Source organism: Cryptomeria japonica, chromosome 6 (assembly GCF_030272615.1).
Source record: "Cryptomeria japonica chromosome 6, Sugi_1.0, whole genome shotgun sequence".
NCBI classification, from domain to species: Eukaryota; Viridiplantae; Streptophyta; class Pinopsida; order Cupressales; family Cupressaceae; genus Cryptomeria; species Cryptomeria japonica.
The window spans coordinates 417,885,313-417,902,083 of NC_081410.1; the positions used below are offsets into that span (position 1 = coordinate 417,885,313).

The 16,771-nt window shown below is 37.6% G+C and overlaps 1 protein-coding gene across 1 annotated transcript in view; it reads left to right on the forward strand.

The window, feature by feature from the left end:
* Positions 1-390: 390 nt before the first annotated feature.
* The window catches only part of LOC131039025 (nuclear pore complex protein NUP107), a 260,469-nt gene continuing 244,088 nt past the window's right edge, over positions 391-16,771 (forward strand). Inside the window, exon 1 of the mRNA XM_057971667.2 lies at positions 391-696. Within this exon, the coding sequence (XP_057827650.1) occupies positions 569-696 (128 nt within the window). The 5' untranslated portion in view covers positions 391-568. The remainder of the gene's footprint in view (positions 697-16,771) is intronic.

Sequence of the window (16,771 nt, forward strand, 5' to 3'; positions counted from 1 at the left end):
TTCTAGTGGTTTTATCTTCTTTGCCAATGGAAAAATGTGACCATATAAAAAAAAAAATCCGATGGTTGAGATAGTTTCAATTACCTTGTAAATCCTTCATATCTATTCTCAATAATTGATGAAACACATTAGGTTGGTTCATTTTAAATAAGAAACGCCTTCAACATAATTAAAATCAAATATACACCCTTATAATCAAGATAACAACTAAAAATTGTTTCCTCACTTGTTCCATTAATCCAATATAAGCCTATTTGCCTTAATGATAAATAACTTATACATTTATAAATCATATGCGGAACAAAAAAAAAACAATTGCCCTACATTAATTAAACAATCTATTTCCATTTCCTTTTTCATTTAACATAATATAAGAATTTTAAACACCAAAAGGACAAGCCTTTCATTCATTTTAATGATTTTTGCTTGAAGTTTCCCTCTCAACTCTTACGAGTATCTCTGCTAAAACCCAAAGCCATTGCCCATAAAAATTCTTGCCATTAATTAGAGAAAATACTCCACAGGTTACCAGTAAATAGTCCTCCTGGTTTAGCTTGAGCAGACAGAGATGGACATGGAGACAGAGGAGAATAATAATAGAGAAGGAGGGCAAAGCAGCAGTTGGTTGAGCGACTCGAATCAGCTATGGCCAGATTTTGTTGATCCCTCCGACAGAGAACAATATCGGCGATACAGGTAAATATTTATATGTCACGCTTTACCAATATGCATTCATGTGTCTCTTTATTTTACCGTAAATTATCGAGACAGCTCAAATGCTTTCCGTCTATGCTACTTTGATTTTTTTTGTTAACCGGCAGGTTTTTGCCAATGCGAGCCATGTAGTTAGAGTTTTTGCAGTCTAGTATTTGTGTTTTAATTATTACTTTGGTATGTTGCTGTTAAGTACTGAATTTTTTGGCACTGAAAAGTTCCGAGTTCGATTCTTCTGGCCTATAGTTATTTGTAATCATTATATCTTTTTCCCTGTTTAGTTGGCACCAGGGCTTTGCCAAAAACAGAAGATAGGAGTTCAGTTTCGCTGGAGTCTACATTTGTTTAAACTTAACATTGCTATTTTTGAAAACATATCGATTTGTCTTCGGCGAGGGAGGAGTTTTAATTCGGTTAGATCAAATTCCTACCTTTTAGCTACAAATGATTTTAAATTCACTCGAATTTAAGGAACTCTTTTGGTTAAGAACTAGAGTGTGGGGATTGATCTATTCTGCCAAAGTGACTGTATGACTCATGCTCGGCCCCCTTACATTGTCTGGGGCCAATGATCGAACCCTGGTGGTCTATTAGAGAGCAAAACATTTTCACCAATTGAACAATTTCCATTTGATTATAGTTTTTGACCTCGTATCTTTGTAATTTAATACTTCAAGGCTTGTGTGCCAAAAACTATAGTCAATTTCCGGACATACTATAGGTAATTTTCGGACATACTATAGTCATTTTCTATCATATGTAAATTACCTGTAGTATGTCCGAAAATTGAGTTTCCATTGTTTAGCTAATCTCTGTACTGGAACAAAGTGATATTATCATGTTCCAAATGTATTGGATGTGGACAGCTATCAAATTTAAAACTAAAAACAACATTTCATGATAGATTCCTTGATTTGAAAACCAGAGATGACAGCCTGGGGAGTTTCTGGCTCAATTAAAAACCAAAAAGAGCAGCTTTGCAAAGTGTCAAGTACAAAACACTTAGGAGTAATATGACAGATGCATCTTGATATTTTTGCAAAACAGGTTTACTGTTATAAAAGGCATGGAGCAAGAATTACATGAATAGATATCAGTGAGGGTTTTCGGTTGTTTTCTTTCTGTGGTCTTGCCAGGTGTAGGAATGCCTTTGTTTCACATTAGGGATATTTGGAAAACAGGGTTGCTTGTGGAAGGTCAAAGATGATTGTATCCATGGATTTTGCTCCGATCACCATCAAACAGATATGATAGGTGTCGCATGCTTGATTAAAAGGTTGCATTATAGCATGTAGCTCATTGGCATGGCGAGAGTTGCAGATAGTTTGAATATGTATTCATGAAAGCAAACTTTTCAATAAAAAATTTGGCTTAAAAAGAATAAAAATGATTTTTCTCTTGGCAAAAGAAGCATGCTCTTTAGGTTTCTATAGATGTGAAAAGGACACTGTTGTTGAAGAACCATTCCTTTCTTCATATTTGTATAAGAGCATTGAAGCATTGGATAAAATAAGAACAACTATTATATCTTTTGAATTACATTATTATTCTCATGTGAACCTATCATTTATGTATAATTCAGTTTATGGTGCTTTAGTAATTGTATATTCATGGAGCAAGTAAACATTTGGCGCCGTTGCTTTCAATGAAGTTGGATTTAAATGACCATATAATGGAACAGCTGGTTGAGAAACTTGTAGAGTCTAATCAAGAAAGAGAAGATGAACTCACATAGGACTTGGCAAACTTGTGGGATATATTGGTGAAGAACATATATAGAAAGAAGCACATTGGAGGCAAATCCCAAAAGAGGTCATTTGTGATAACTTGAGAGTAAGTGAGGAAGTAGACATACTCTTCGATCGTATGCCAAGACTACTTGCAAGACATCTAATAATACTTCAAGACTCGTGTGCCAAATAGGATCGAGAAGTACAAAGACAACAAATAAAGAAACACTATGAAGATAGAAGCAAATTAGAGAAAGAAGAAAGAAAGACAGATAGGCATTGGATCTCTTGAAATTAATGTGCTTGTACCCAAACAAGAATCAGAATAGACCAAAAAGAGATCATAGAACGAACAAGAGGTGAGATGATCCTTGAGAGACCATTAAGCAAAAAGTATGAAGAAGAAAGCTAAGAGGAGTAGTTAGAGAAAGCATAACTGTACAAATCCCAAGTTAGAGCCCATCTTGAGAATAAGGTTGAAGTTGGAGTCCCAATCGGAAAAACAAAAACACTTCCATTGCAAGAAATGTACAAGTGTAGAGTGGGAAGAGATAGCAAGGCACTTACCACTATCTAACGAGATATGGATCAGTCTCTTCCACCAAGTAGAAAAACTAATACATCAACAACCAGTAGATGAAGAAAAATGGGAGATAAAATCTAAAAACCCATTATCAGACGCTTATGGAAGTAACATTCAAGGTATCAAAAGGTCATTGATTGAAGAAGAGAAGGAATTAGTAATTGAAGGATGCAGGCTTAAACCCTTGTGCCAAAGGTAAATTATAAAGAACTTGAAGGAAACTCAAGCATGTTTCCCACATAGTTGAGAGTGTGAGAGAAGCATCGGAGTGTCTGAATCAAATCCCCTTGATATTGTGGTTTTAAGCACCAAGGTTGCACTATAATAGAAACATGGTGACTCCCCCACCAAGTCCTAGAATCGAAAGGTAGAAGCTTCCCAAATTCATAGGCAATGGGTTGGAGGACTTCACAAGACATTATAAAACTTGTGAGATGATCTAGGCAACAAACAACCAAGATGATAGATCATATTGGTTATGATCCTTCTTGTTGATGTGTGTTTGTAACACCTTACAACACATAATATAGTATTGAGTACTCTATCCTCTCTTGAAAAAAGACCTCTCGAATGCTAAGTTATGTGATCAATCGAGGTGACTCCAAGGTTCCTATAGTTAGGTCTTGACTTTATACGTGGATAGACTCAATGGTTGATGTGATTGCTGGTAATCCAAGGGGGCTTACGTTGACGAACAATAACCGGAATGTGGAATCTTAAACTTTGAAAAAAACGGGCAAAAGGATAAAGGGTTTAGAAAGTCTACGCTACTCCTAAGATCAATGATGACGATGGATGTTACTTAGATAGATGAACTCCCTCAAACCAAGATTTGCTTTGCCATGATGACAACAACTACACAAACTTGATGCAATCTTCTAAGGAAATGAAAGATTTTGATACTGTGGATACATCACTCAAATACTCAATACTGGCACAACTCGAACAAGTATCCACTATCAAACTTAGCATAGTAATGAAGCTCAGGCTAACTTTACACTATAGCTTACAATCAGCAAACTACAAAAGTATGAACCAAGGAATTCATTGTAATATCTTCATAAGCATCTACCATAATCAATGAACTCTAATTAATCTTGAGAAGTAACAAGAAACCATGCAAATGTAGAAACAACACAAAGATCCACCATAACTTCAATGAAATAAAGCATTTATTTCCACAAGTCTTGGCAACAATTTCTTCTTTCCTCCTACTCTACTCTACTTGCTATGTGATTGCTATCTAACTATTGACTAGTAACTATTAACCTTTACAAATGAGAGGTTTGAGCCTTATATAGAGGTCTCTTTACAATGAATGACTTAGATTGATTCTCAAATCAATGGCCAAGATTATACAATAAAACTCTAATTAGGGTTTGTTACAACAAACTCCTTCTTGTACAATGATAAAATTACATTGAGTTGTGTTGATGTGTTTTTATGCACTATGCAACACAGAATAAAATACTAAGTATTCTATCCTCTCTTGAATAAAGACCTCTCGAATGCTAAACAATGTGATCAAATGAGACGACTCCAAGGTTTAGATAGTCAGGTCTTGACTTTATACATGGATAGACTTAGTGGTTGTGATGTGATTTTGCTAGAATCACAAAGGGGACTTACTTTGAACCTGAACTCCTGCTTGAATGCTGCTGGAACATGGAATTTTACTTGATTAAAAAAAAGGATAGAAGGATGAGGGCTTAGAGAAGTCTAATCTACTCCTAAGATCAATGATAGTACTAGATCATGCTAGGATGGACACATTCCTTCTACTGAGCTTTGCTTCACCATGCTACCAACAACTACACAAAATCGATGCAATCTTCCGAGTGAAGCGAAAGGTTTTCATATCATGAATCATTCATTCAAAGACCCAATACACTGGTGCAACTTGAATAAACACATCCATAATTGAACTTATGTAATGTCCCCACTTTGAAATAAAATAAAATTTAATAATAAATGATAATAATAAAATTAAAATATTTAAAATTAAATTAAAATATAAAATAATATAATTAAATATGATTAATTAAATTAATCAAGTTAATGAAAAGTCAAAAGACATGAAAGGAAAAGTTGTGACCTCCCTCAACAATGAGATATTAAAGGGAGAAGAGAACCTCATTTGAGAGGGGGAATAATTTGAAAATGAGAAGTGCAGATCTGATCTGATTTAAATAATAAGTGCAGATCTGATTATGAGAGGTTGTGTCCCTTTCAAAGGGCAGAAATAATGAAGAGTTGCACTCTTTCAAAGGGTGCTAATGGTGAAAGGGCGTGTCTCTTGCCAAAGGGTATACATGATGAAGTGGTGTGACCTCTCCCTCACATTGAGAGATATAAAGGAAAGGAATCAAAGCATCCAATAACATCACCATGGATTGATAAGATCAGAACTGTTATAATGTTACAAGCAGTAACATCTTTGTTTTTAGTGGTATGCATGGGGATGAGCTGAGTTGTTCATTCACATTTTGGCATAAAGTGGTTATATATACTTATGGATAGAAAGTCGGAAGAACACCACCATTATTGCCCAGTTGGGTGGTTCTATATGCACAGAGTCAGTAAACCAGATCGCATGAATACATGGACTGGTGTCAGGGATGACAATATATACCTAGCATCGTGACAAAGAACTACAACACAAACCACGACAGTACAGTTGCCATTACAAAATCAGTCGTAGACACAAATTGCATACTCATATCAATGAATGACACCTTCAGAACTGCTGGTATCATTAACTCTATCAGTCATAACATATCCTCAATTTTCAAAATCCGGAAAGCTGATCAAGATAAGTTCCATTATTCGAATTAATCTCAGAATTTATAGTAAAATATATCTAATTCTGATAAAATTGTATTTATTAATATATTACTATTCTAATTTGAGGTTAGAATGGATGTCTCAAGTTTAAATTAAGGGAAATCCCTAGTGGAGACATTACAACTTAACACATTTTGATGTTCAACCTAACTATGCACTGCAATTGTAAGTCATCCAACCACAAATTGTATGAACAAGGAATTATCAACATCCACACATTACTCCATCACAATCAAATAATTTTATCTAACATGAGGATCCAAGAAGAAACCATGCAGTTATGTAGAAGGAACAACACATTCCACCATATCTTCAATGAAAAAGATTTTTAGTTACAAGTATGGCAACAATTTCTGCCTTCTCCTATTCTACTCTAACTATTTGCTTGCTATCTAATGCTTATTAACGTACTATTGACTATTATCTATTCCTTATTGAACTATTAACCTTTAGAAATGTTCAAATGAGAGAGTGGAGCCTTTTATAGTGCTCTCATCACAATTGAATTGCTAGAATCAAATCCACATCAATGGCCAAGATTGAAAGATAGAAGCCCTAACTAGGGTTTGTTACACCCATTACATAGCATTTAATACTTAACCAATGATTAAATTACAATAAATAGGACACATGTCCTTCTTTGAATTTTGACCAATAGATGATGAGGTTAGGTACATTGAACTTTGTGCCTTCATGTTGTAGTTATCTTCCTCGTTGGATGAGTCAAGTGCAATGAATATGGACGCCTTGACTTGGAATGAAGTGATTGGGGAATGAATATGATTGGGTGCCACCTCAGCTTAATCCTTGTAACTCATCACAAGTGTAGGTAATTGAGGCATATCTCTTGATACTCAACATTTCCAAGCGCCTGCAGTGATGTTGGACGGAATGAGATGATGGTGGGAGATATCCTCAAATTGCATCATCTTCTAACTTTGATTAACTCTTCTGGAACTATCTCCTTGATCTTGAATCCCCTCACAGAAAGTCTCCGTCTTGGATAACCCTCTTGATGTACTGGCAGCAATTCTTGGATTTCTGAAGGAAATTCAAGATATTTGTATGTTCCTCCCGTGAAGTGGATCTCTACACTTGCCTTGTAGTGCCTTTCTTTGTGATGGAAGTTCCCCTATCTGCTTCCTTTCATGAGCTTGAGACTTAACTTTGTTAAGTTGTATTTGCCTTTCTTTCATTACCTTCATTCTCTTGCATGCCTAGGCCTTTGATGCTCTTGTAAATTTGTAAAGCCTCTCACCCCTTTGCAATTTCGCTTCAAGTTGATGAACTTTCATGTTGAATACAATCTCATTTCTTGTAGTGAAATTCTCTTTCTTAATGATGCATAAGTTCTTCATGATGTTGAGTTCCTTCTCATCATGGGGCGTGAAAACCTTGTCATTGATTCCTTCATGACCATGACTTCACCTTTGTTGTTTATAACTAGGGATTTATAGGGTTCGGATTGCCTTAAGGCAACATCCGAACCCTTTAGGTCTGGGCCCTAAAGGGTAACATTGAAAAATAAGTTGAATGAATGATTCAATAATCGGATGATTACATTGAATGATATACACTCGTATATATAGAGGTTACAAGACGATGTTCTATAATTAGAACATAACGTTAAAGTAAAAGATTAAAGAGCTAAAAGCTAAATTAAGCTTAAAGTTTGGATTGCTGGGATGCTATCAATTTCTGACAATCTTTCACCAAATGGCCATATATATGACAGTAGGAACACTGTAAGCTCTTCTTTTTGGAAGACTGCTGAGGTTGACGTTGACCTTGTCCTTTTTGCTGGAAGGACGGAGCTTTACCCTTGTACTTATGCAAAGTTGAGGCTGTGAAAGCCTGTTCAGTGGATGAACTAGCGCTGCTTCCAAACTGTTGCTTCCATTGATCCTGTTGTAGCAGCTTGTTGCAAAGATCAGGAAACTTCAAATCAACACTAGTAGAGGTGATATTGAGCGTATCAATGAAATGCTCGTAGGATCTGGGAAGGCTTTTCAGCGTGATCACTACCATATCCTCTTCCACCATGGTTCGGCCTATAGCTTCTAATTGATCACAGATGTCCTTGATCTTCGTAAGATGTGCCTGGATAGATGACTTCTCATCCATCATGATAGAAAACAACATATTCTTCAGAAAGAAAGCTCGGCTCTTGTCGGACGTTTCATGAAGATCCTTCAAAAGATCCTAGATCTCTTTTGCTGTTTTACCTGAAGGCACTTGTGGGAGTTGATCATCCGTGACGGAGAGTTTGATAAGCATGACAGCCTCTCGATTCTTCACATCATGTTTGTCTTGATCATCACCTGCTATTGTAGGACGAGATTCCTTGCCCAAAACAAGCGGATCAAGGCAACGATACTCAAAGATGGTAAGCATACGCTGTTTCCAGGTGTTGTAGTTGCGGCCATTGAACTTCTGACTATGTTCCAACATGATGTTGGTTAATGATGCCATCATGGAAATCGAGGTTGATTGAGGTCAACTAAGTGAAAGCAAGAGACAGAAGAATTTGATTTTTAAAAAAAAATCAGAATAGAAACAGCTGCTAAAAAAACTGAAACCCTATAAGAGAATTCTGGCATGAATTCCAAGGCACAAATTTCGAGGTTTGGAAGAAACCCAAAAATTAAAATTTTCTGCACACTTAAAATATAGCATAAATGGTGCCAAAAAAAACAGCAAAAATCCCAACGTCCAGTAGAAATTGTGAACTGTTTTTAAATTCCAAGGCAAATTTGTCGGCACAAAAATCGAGGCACCCAGAAAAATCTGAGACCAACCCAAAAAAGCTCTCGAAAAACTCACCAAGAATCTGAAAACAGAATGCAAATCCGACGGCTCAAAAATTGAGACACGGAAAACGATGCACCTAGAAAAATCTGACGACGACCCAGTTGAGCTCTCGAAAAACCCACCAAGAATCTGCAACCAAAATAAAATTTCGACTTGAACATAAGGGTCAAAACCCTAGTCGAAAATTGCAGAAACCCTAGGAAAATTAGGGAAATTTTCAATCTGCAAAAAAAAACTCCAAGTTGCAGGCCCGAAAATCTCCAGAACGCTAAAAAAAACATGAATTGCTGCCCGACACAAAGAAATTCACCCACGAAGCTTAAACCCTCGAAACCCTCAAAAAACCATCAAAAAAGCAAAATCGTTTTAAATAAAAAAACAATTAAAAAAAATCTGGAAAATATTCTAGAAAGAAGGCCATGAATTTTTATTAAAAAATTCGCCAAACTTTAAAGAATCCCATCGACCCGCTTTGATACCATGAAAAATAAATTGAATGAATGATTCAATAATCGGATGATTACATTGAACGATATACACTCGTATATATAGAGGTTACAAGACGATGTTCTATAATTAGAACATAACGTTAAAGTAAAAGATTAAAGAGCTAAAAGCTAAATTAAGCTTAAAAGCTAATTAACTAAAAAGAAAAAGCTAAATGCTAAATAAAGCTTAAAAGCTAATTAACTAAAAAGCTAGATGACCATTAAACAAGGAACTAAATATAGGTGACTAAAATATAATTAAATATTCTAATAAACGTGACCCCAAGTCTAGGTCCAACCCTATTTCTCCCACGCTATCTTCAAACACTCACGCCTTAATAAATTTGGCGCCAAAACCTAAAGGAGGCCGACTTGAAATAAAGGTTACAAGTGCATATAAATAAAGAACATTTCTCAAACCATAATCACCAATTCAATCTCAAGAAAACAATGAATTTAGCTCTGCTGCTAAGGTGCGAAATTTCAAGGAAGGGTGCGAAATTTCCCAGACTTGTGCGAAATTGTCCAAGAGGACATAGTGTATTTTGATGCAGTTTTGAAGCATGCAAAGGGACAGATCTGATATGTGAAGATCAGATTTAAGCTAAGTATTTGTACTTATGATTTAGAGGAGAATATACAATTTGACCTGTGGGTCTTTCATGTTGGGTTTTTCCTCCTTGGAGGTTTTCCTAGGGTATGCCTGTTTGTCTACTATTTTATTTCTGATTTTACTGTATATTGGCTTATTAAAATACTGCAAATCTGATTACAATCTAGGGCATAATCAATTATATAAATCTGATTAACATACCTAGGGTATAAAATTACATGGTATCAGAGCTAAGGTGTCACTAACTTCTGATTTAGCAAATCAATTGTTGCATATAGCTGTTATTTGTTTTCAGATTAAAAAAAAAATGTCAGGTTTGAAGGCCGAAGATAGACTTGAGGGAGCCATTGATTTTGCTGCTTGGAAAGTTCGTATTCTATTGATCCTTGAAGAGAATGATCTACTGAAATTTGTAGAAGAAGAAAGGCTGTTTCCTCCAAAAGATGCTGAAGAGCTGAAACTATTCAAGAAAGATTCCCCCAAGGCTAGAAGGATCATAATTGAGTCCGTCAAGAATCATCTTGTCACTGTCATATCAAAGTTTGTATCTGCCAGAGAAATGATTAAACACTTGGAAGGGATGTATGAAGTCAACAATCTCAGTAGGGCTCTTGCTCTAAGACAACAACTTCTTCACATGAAAATGAAAGAAGACTCCTCAATCATAGCCTACTTCATGAAGATCAATGAACTAAAGGACAAGCTAAGCACTCTTGATTGCCAAATCTCAGATAAAAATCTTGTGATGATTGCATTAAATGGTCTACCTGATGAATGGGAACCATTCATTCGTAGCATTGGTGGAAGAGCCGATCGTCCCAACTTTGAGCGTCTTCAATCTAATTGCATCGAAGAGGAATCTCGAATTGAGGTAAGAGGAAAACTCAAGAACTCTCTCAAAGATAATCATGTTCTCTTAACTAAATCTAGGAAAGGTGGTCATTGGACAAAAGAGAAGAGAAGCAAAGATTTTAGATCCTCCTCATATGATCCAAGGAAAAAGTCAAGAGATTCCTCTCACATTCGTTGCTTCAGATGTGATAAGTATGGTCACTATGCCAGAGATTGTCAGAATGACCCAAAGGAAAGGGAAGCCAATTTAAATGAAGTTGTCGAACAAAGTGAAGATTACCTTCTTATCTCTGCTCTATCCAACAATGTTCCTACGGACAGCAATACGTGGATACTTGACAGTGGTGCCTCCAGACACATCTCAGGATTTCGTAAGCATCTCTCAGATCTGATTGAAAAGGACACCAATCTTCATGTAGTAATCGGTGATGATGCTCGATACTCGGTAAAAGGTTCTGGCACTACCTCTTTAAAACTAGATTCTGGTATCTCCTTACAACTCTGTGATATTCTCTTTGTACCTGGTATTAAAAGAAATCTTATTTCCATTTCTGCCTTAGAAGATAAGGGTTTACAAATAGCATTTTCTGAAGGGAAAGTACTCTCTTGGCCTAAGAAATCTAATTTCAAATCTGCTCGTATTATTGGAAATAGATGTGATAGTTTATATAAGCTTGCAGCTAATCCAATTCAAGCTCTCATTCATGAGACCCCTGAATCATGCGAGCTATGGCATAGAAGATTGGGTCATCTTCACTTTCAAGCTCTTCCCACTCTTAGTAAAATGGTCAAAGGCAAAGTTCCCAGACTCGGACTCGGCTCTGACTCGGCAAGGCTGACTCGACTCGTGACTCGGCTCGGACTCGGCAATGACTCGGCAAAATAAGAAAACCCTTGAAATTTAGAGATTTTTAACGATTTAAAACTTGTTTCATACACCCATTATTGAATTAAGCTTAAAGACACTATAACATCATCAAATAGAAGCTAATTTGATCACATACATAAACATACATCCATCACATGCGTAGAAATGTAAATTGTAGTTGAAGGAATTAGAAAACATAGATATATAGAGTTATAAATGTTGTCCAATATATATAAAATCCATGACTTCAAATGTTCCCAAACATATATGTAACTCTAAAGTGTAAACAAAAACAAGGCTCTGGCTCAGGCTCAGGCTCAGCCTCATCTATCTGCCTCCTAGAAAGGCGTCTAAGGTAGGTCTTGGATGACAGCCATAGTCTCTGCTTGTGATGTGTCAGTCTGAGCAGCCATAGGTGTTGTGCCTGATCATGCTCTATCCTCCTCCTCTGCCATAGCCACAGCCTCAGCCTTTCTATCTGCCTGGTCAACCCACTCAAGGTCCTCATTAGTGAAGACTGGATCGGTGGACTCAGTGAGCCAATCGGACTGTAGTGTTGCCCCAATGTGATTTGTGCAAGCTTTTTACCTCTTCCTCTCAGCTGGTTGCAAAACTATGGCTTCCTATTTTTCTAGTGTTCCACGGGCGTTGGGGATGAGGGGACGCGTTTCCAGGACGGGGGGACCAAGGGCCTAAGTTTGGGGACGGCGACGGGGGGGTGGCGGGGTGGTGGTGCTGATATAGTTATACATATACATATAGTACTTGAAAAACTAGTTTTGAAAAGATGTATGACACTATTACAGTATAAGAATTACATTGTCAAATGAGACTATAGGAAATTTGAAATACTAAATCTAAATACCAATTACCAAGATTTCTAAGTTGTGTTGTTATATGGAGCCTAATCAGACTCGTAGGTTAGATTTTCCCTACTTCTATCGGCGCGGTTTCCCCCTATATTTTTCAACGGGGGTTTGGGGGCAGCGCCCCCAAATTGGGGTCAAGGGGCAGCGCCCCTCGCGCGTTCCCTGTCGCGATACAGGGCGGGGTCGAGGGGCAGCGCCCCGCGAGGCCAAAAAATCATTAAAAAATGTTATGTTTTTTTTACTGCACTGTTTTAAGTGACTCTGGCCGGGTCATGACCCTCGGACTCGGCGAGTCAGGGAGTGACTTGCTGACTCGGCGAGTCAGGCGAGTCACGCCCCTTGACCCGTCCGAGCCCGGGTCAGGGTCACCGTGACCCGACAGGGGTCACCCGGCCCGTTGACTCGCGTGACTCGCCGCGAGTCACGGAACTCTGGTCAAAGGTATGCCTAAACTCAGTTTATCTCATGATGATGCTTGTAAAGGTTGTGCAATGGGTAAGAACGTAAAGAATCCTTTCCATAAAAGTGATAGTAGGGCTAAAGAAAGGTTAGAGCTTATTCATTCAGATTTATGTGGTCCTATTGTAGCATCTCCTAGCGGTTTCCTATATTATGTTACCCTCATAGATGATTTCTCTAGGAAAACATGGATCTATTTTCTTAAATCTAAAGAGTTTGAAAAAGTCCTAAATAGATTTAAAGAATTCAAAGCCTTAGTTGAAAATACTACAGGAAATCGAATTAAATGTTTGAGGTCTGACAATGGGGGTGAATACACCTCAGGTAGTTTCTATGACTTTTGTGTTAACGCAGGAATTAAGAGGGAGTTCTACGTTCCCTACAATCCTCAGCAAAATGGAGTTGCTGAAAGAAAGAACATGACCATTGTTGAAGCTACAAGAGCCATGATCCATGATCAAGACTTGCGACCTTTTCTATGGGCATAAGCATCTTAAACTGCAGTTTATATTCAGAATAGATGTCCTCATCGTGTCCTAAAGGATGTGACACCTGAAGAAGCCTTTTCAGGAATCAAACCTGACATCAGTCACCTAAGGATATTCGGAAGCCCTGTGTATGTTCATGTGCCTAAAGAAAAACGAACCAAGTTGGATCCATCTAGAAAGAAAGGCATCCTAGTAGGATACAACGAATCTTCCAAAGCCTTCAGGATGTACATTCCAGGTCAAAGGTATGTTGAGGTAAGTAGAGATGTAACTTTTGAAGAAGATATTGCTTTCAAAAGATCTAAAGGCTCATTAACCAACAATAATGATATGGTGATTGAAAATCAAGATTCAATAGTTGATGCTAACCTTGAGTTACAAGAGGAGTCTACTGACCTTCCAGATCAGGAAGCTCAGAATGACCCATCAGAACCCATGCACTCTACCGATATACCTCAGGATATTGTGGTCTGCAAGAAGAGACCACTATGGGTTAGAAACACGATTCAAGATGCTGAAGGGTTTGCTGCTCCCAGAGGAACCTTTAGAAATAGCAAGAGTTTCCAAAATCACGCCAACTACATTTCTGTGATGTGCAATATAATTGAGTCTGAACCTCACAATATCAAAGAAGCTATGTCCCATCATGCTTGGAAATTAGCCATGGATGAAGAGTATGGGTCTATCATCAAGAATGATGTCTGGGACATTGTACCCAGACCCAAAGGTAAGTCTGTTGTTTCCTCCAAATGGTTGTTTAAAATTAAACATAATGCTAATGGTAGTATTGAAAAATATAAAGCTAGGTTTGTAGCACGTGGTTTTTCTCAAAAGGAAGGAATAGATTATGAAGAAACCTTTGTCCCTGTTGCTAGATATACTTCTATTAGATCTATAATAGCTATTTCTGCAGCCAAAGGTTGGGAGCTGCATCAAATGGACGTTAAGATAGCTTTCCTTAACGGTGTCATTGAGGAGGAAGTCTATATTGAGCAACCAGAAGGTTATGTAATCCATAAAAGAGATTCTCATGTTTGCAGGTTGAAGAAAGCCTTATATGGGCTCAAACAGGCCCCTCATGCTTGGTATGAAAGAATTGATAAGTACTTACTAAGTTTAGGATTTTCCAAGAATGATGCTGATGCTAACATTTACTTGAAAGCTTACAATGATGAGATGCTTATTTTAGTTTTGTATGTGGATGACTTATTTCTCACTGGTGAAAGTAAATTAATCATAAGATGTAAAAAGGAATTAGCCTCAGAATTTGAAATGGAGGACTTAGGTCTAATGCATTACTTCCTAAGGTTAGAAGTATGGCAAAGAGCTGATGAAATTTTTCTAAGTCAAGGAAAATATATTATTGATATTTTGAAAAGATTTAGAATGTTAGATTGTAAACCTATGCATACCCCTATGGAATCTAACTTAAAGAAGTTAAGTGTTTCTGCAACTAATTCTGATTTTGCATATCCCTCTGAGTACAAGCAGTTGATTGGCTCCCTGATGTACCTAGTCAATACAAGGCCAGATATCTGCTATGCTGTGAATGCTCTCAGCCAGTTCATGAGCTTACCTAAACTTGTTCACTTGGTTGGTGCCAAGCACATTCTAAGATACCTGCGTGGCACGATTGGTTATGGGCTGAAGTGTTCACTTAACACCTCAATCCGCTTGGAAGGCTACTCAGATTCAGATTGGGCAGGAAGTGTCAAGTACAGGAAAAGTACTTCAGGTATCTGCTTCAACTTGGGCTCTGCAATGATCTCTTGGGCATGTAGAAAGCAATCTTCGGTAGCATTAAGCACTGCAGAAGCTGAGTACATTGCCGCATCTGTTGCATCCAGAGAAGCAGTGTGGCTTCGTAAGCTCCTTGTTGGATTATTTGGTCAAGCTAGTGATCCCACCACCATTCATTGTGATAATCAAAGCTGTATAAAGATGTCGGTAAATCCTGTATTCCATGATCGGTCCAAACATGTGGAAACTCACTATCATTTTATTCGGGACATGGTGCAAAGAGGTGCCATTCATCTTAAGTACATTAGCACAGATGAACAGATTGCGGACATCCTTACCAAACCTTTATTCAGAGTGAAGTTCGAATACTTCAGAGACAGGCTTAGTGTTGTGGAAAACGGGACCCTGATTGAGAGGGAGCTGCAATCTCAGTGACTCTATCTGCAGCGCTGTGAATCATCCTTTGCTTGTGTGCAAGAATGAATTATGTCCAATCTATGCTTGTGTGCTAGATGGATGATTGTAATTATGTAAAGACCCACTTGTGTATTACACTTTCTATGCTTGTGTGCTAGAACCATCCTATGCTTGTGTGCTAGGTGGAAGATGTTATTCTATGCTTGTGTGCTAGATCCATTCTATGCTTGTGTGCTAGATGGAACTCTAAAGGTTCAGATTATGTATTCTCCTCCTCCCTAGTTAAGAGGGAGTGTTTTTTATAACTAGGGATATATAGGGTTCGGATTGCCTTAAGGCAACATCCGAACCCTTTAGGTCTGGGCCCTAAAGGGTAACGTGACCCCAAGTCTAGGTCCAGCCCTATTTCTCCCACGCTATCTTCAAACACTCACGCCTTAATAAATTTGGCGCCAAAACCTAAAGGAGGCCGACTTGAAATAAAGGTTACAAGTGCATATAAATAAAGAACATTTCTCAAGCCATAATCACCAATTCAATCTCAAGAAAACAGCGAATTTAGCTCTGCTGCTAAGGTGCGAAATTTCAAGGAAGGGTGCGAAATTTCCCAGACTTGTGCGAAATTGTCCAAGAGGACATAGTGTATTTTGATGCAGTTTTGAAGCATGCAAAGGGACAGATGTGATATGTGAAGATCAGATTTAAGCTAAGTATTTGTACTTATGATTTAGAGGAGAATATACAATCTGACCTGTGTGTCTTTCATGCTGGGTTTTTCCTCCTTGGAGGTTTTCCCAGGGTATGCCTGTTTGTCTACTGTTTTATTTCTGATTTTACTGAATATTGGCTTATTAAAATACTGCAAATCCGATTACAATCTAGGGCATAATCAATTATATAAATCTGATTAACATACCTAGGGTATAAAATTACAACCTTCACTTGAAATCAGACAAAATGATGATGAAATCAGAACATTTCCTCCTTCCTCCTTTGTTAGACTGATTGCCTTGATGTTGTCTTGGCATGTGAATGCTTTCCTTGAACTTGATACTCTTGACTCCTGCATTGATGAATATCCTTCCTACGCCCTTGAGGTGTTCTTCCTTTCTAACCTTCTATCCTCACATCAAAACCCTACAAGCTGATTGAATTTGCTTCAAAACTTGCTCAGGTCTGATCTTCAATTTGCTGTATAAAGTTCACTATAAACTTATTGAAATTCACCGTTGTTTTCTGCTGTGAAGTTCGCTACCTTTCTGCTTCTGATTTGCCTTGGCGATCCTTTTGCACTT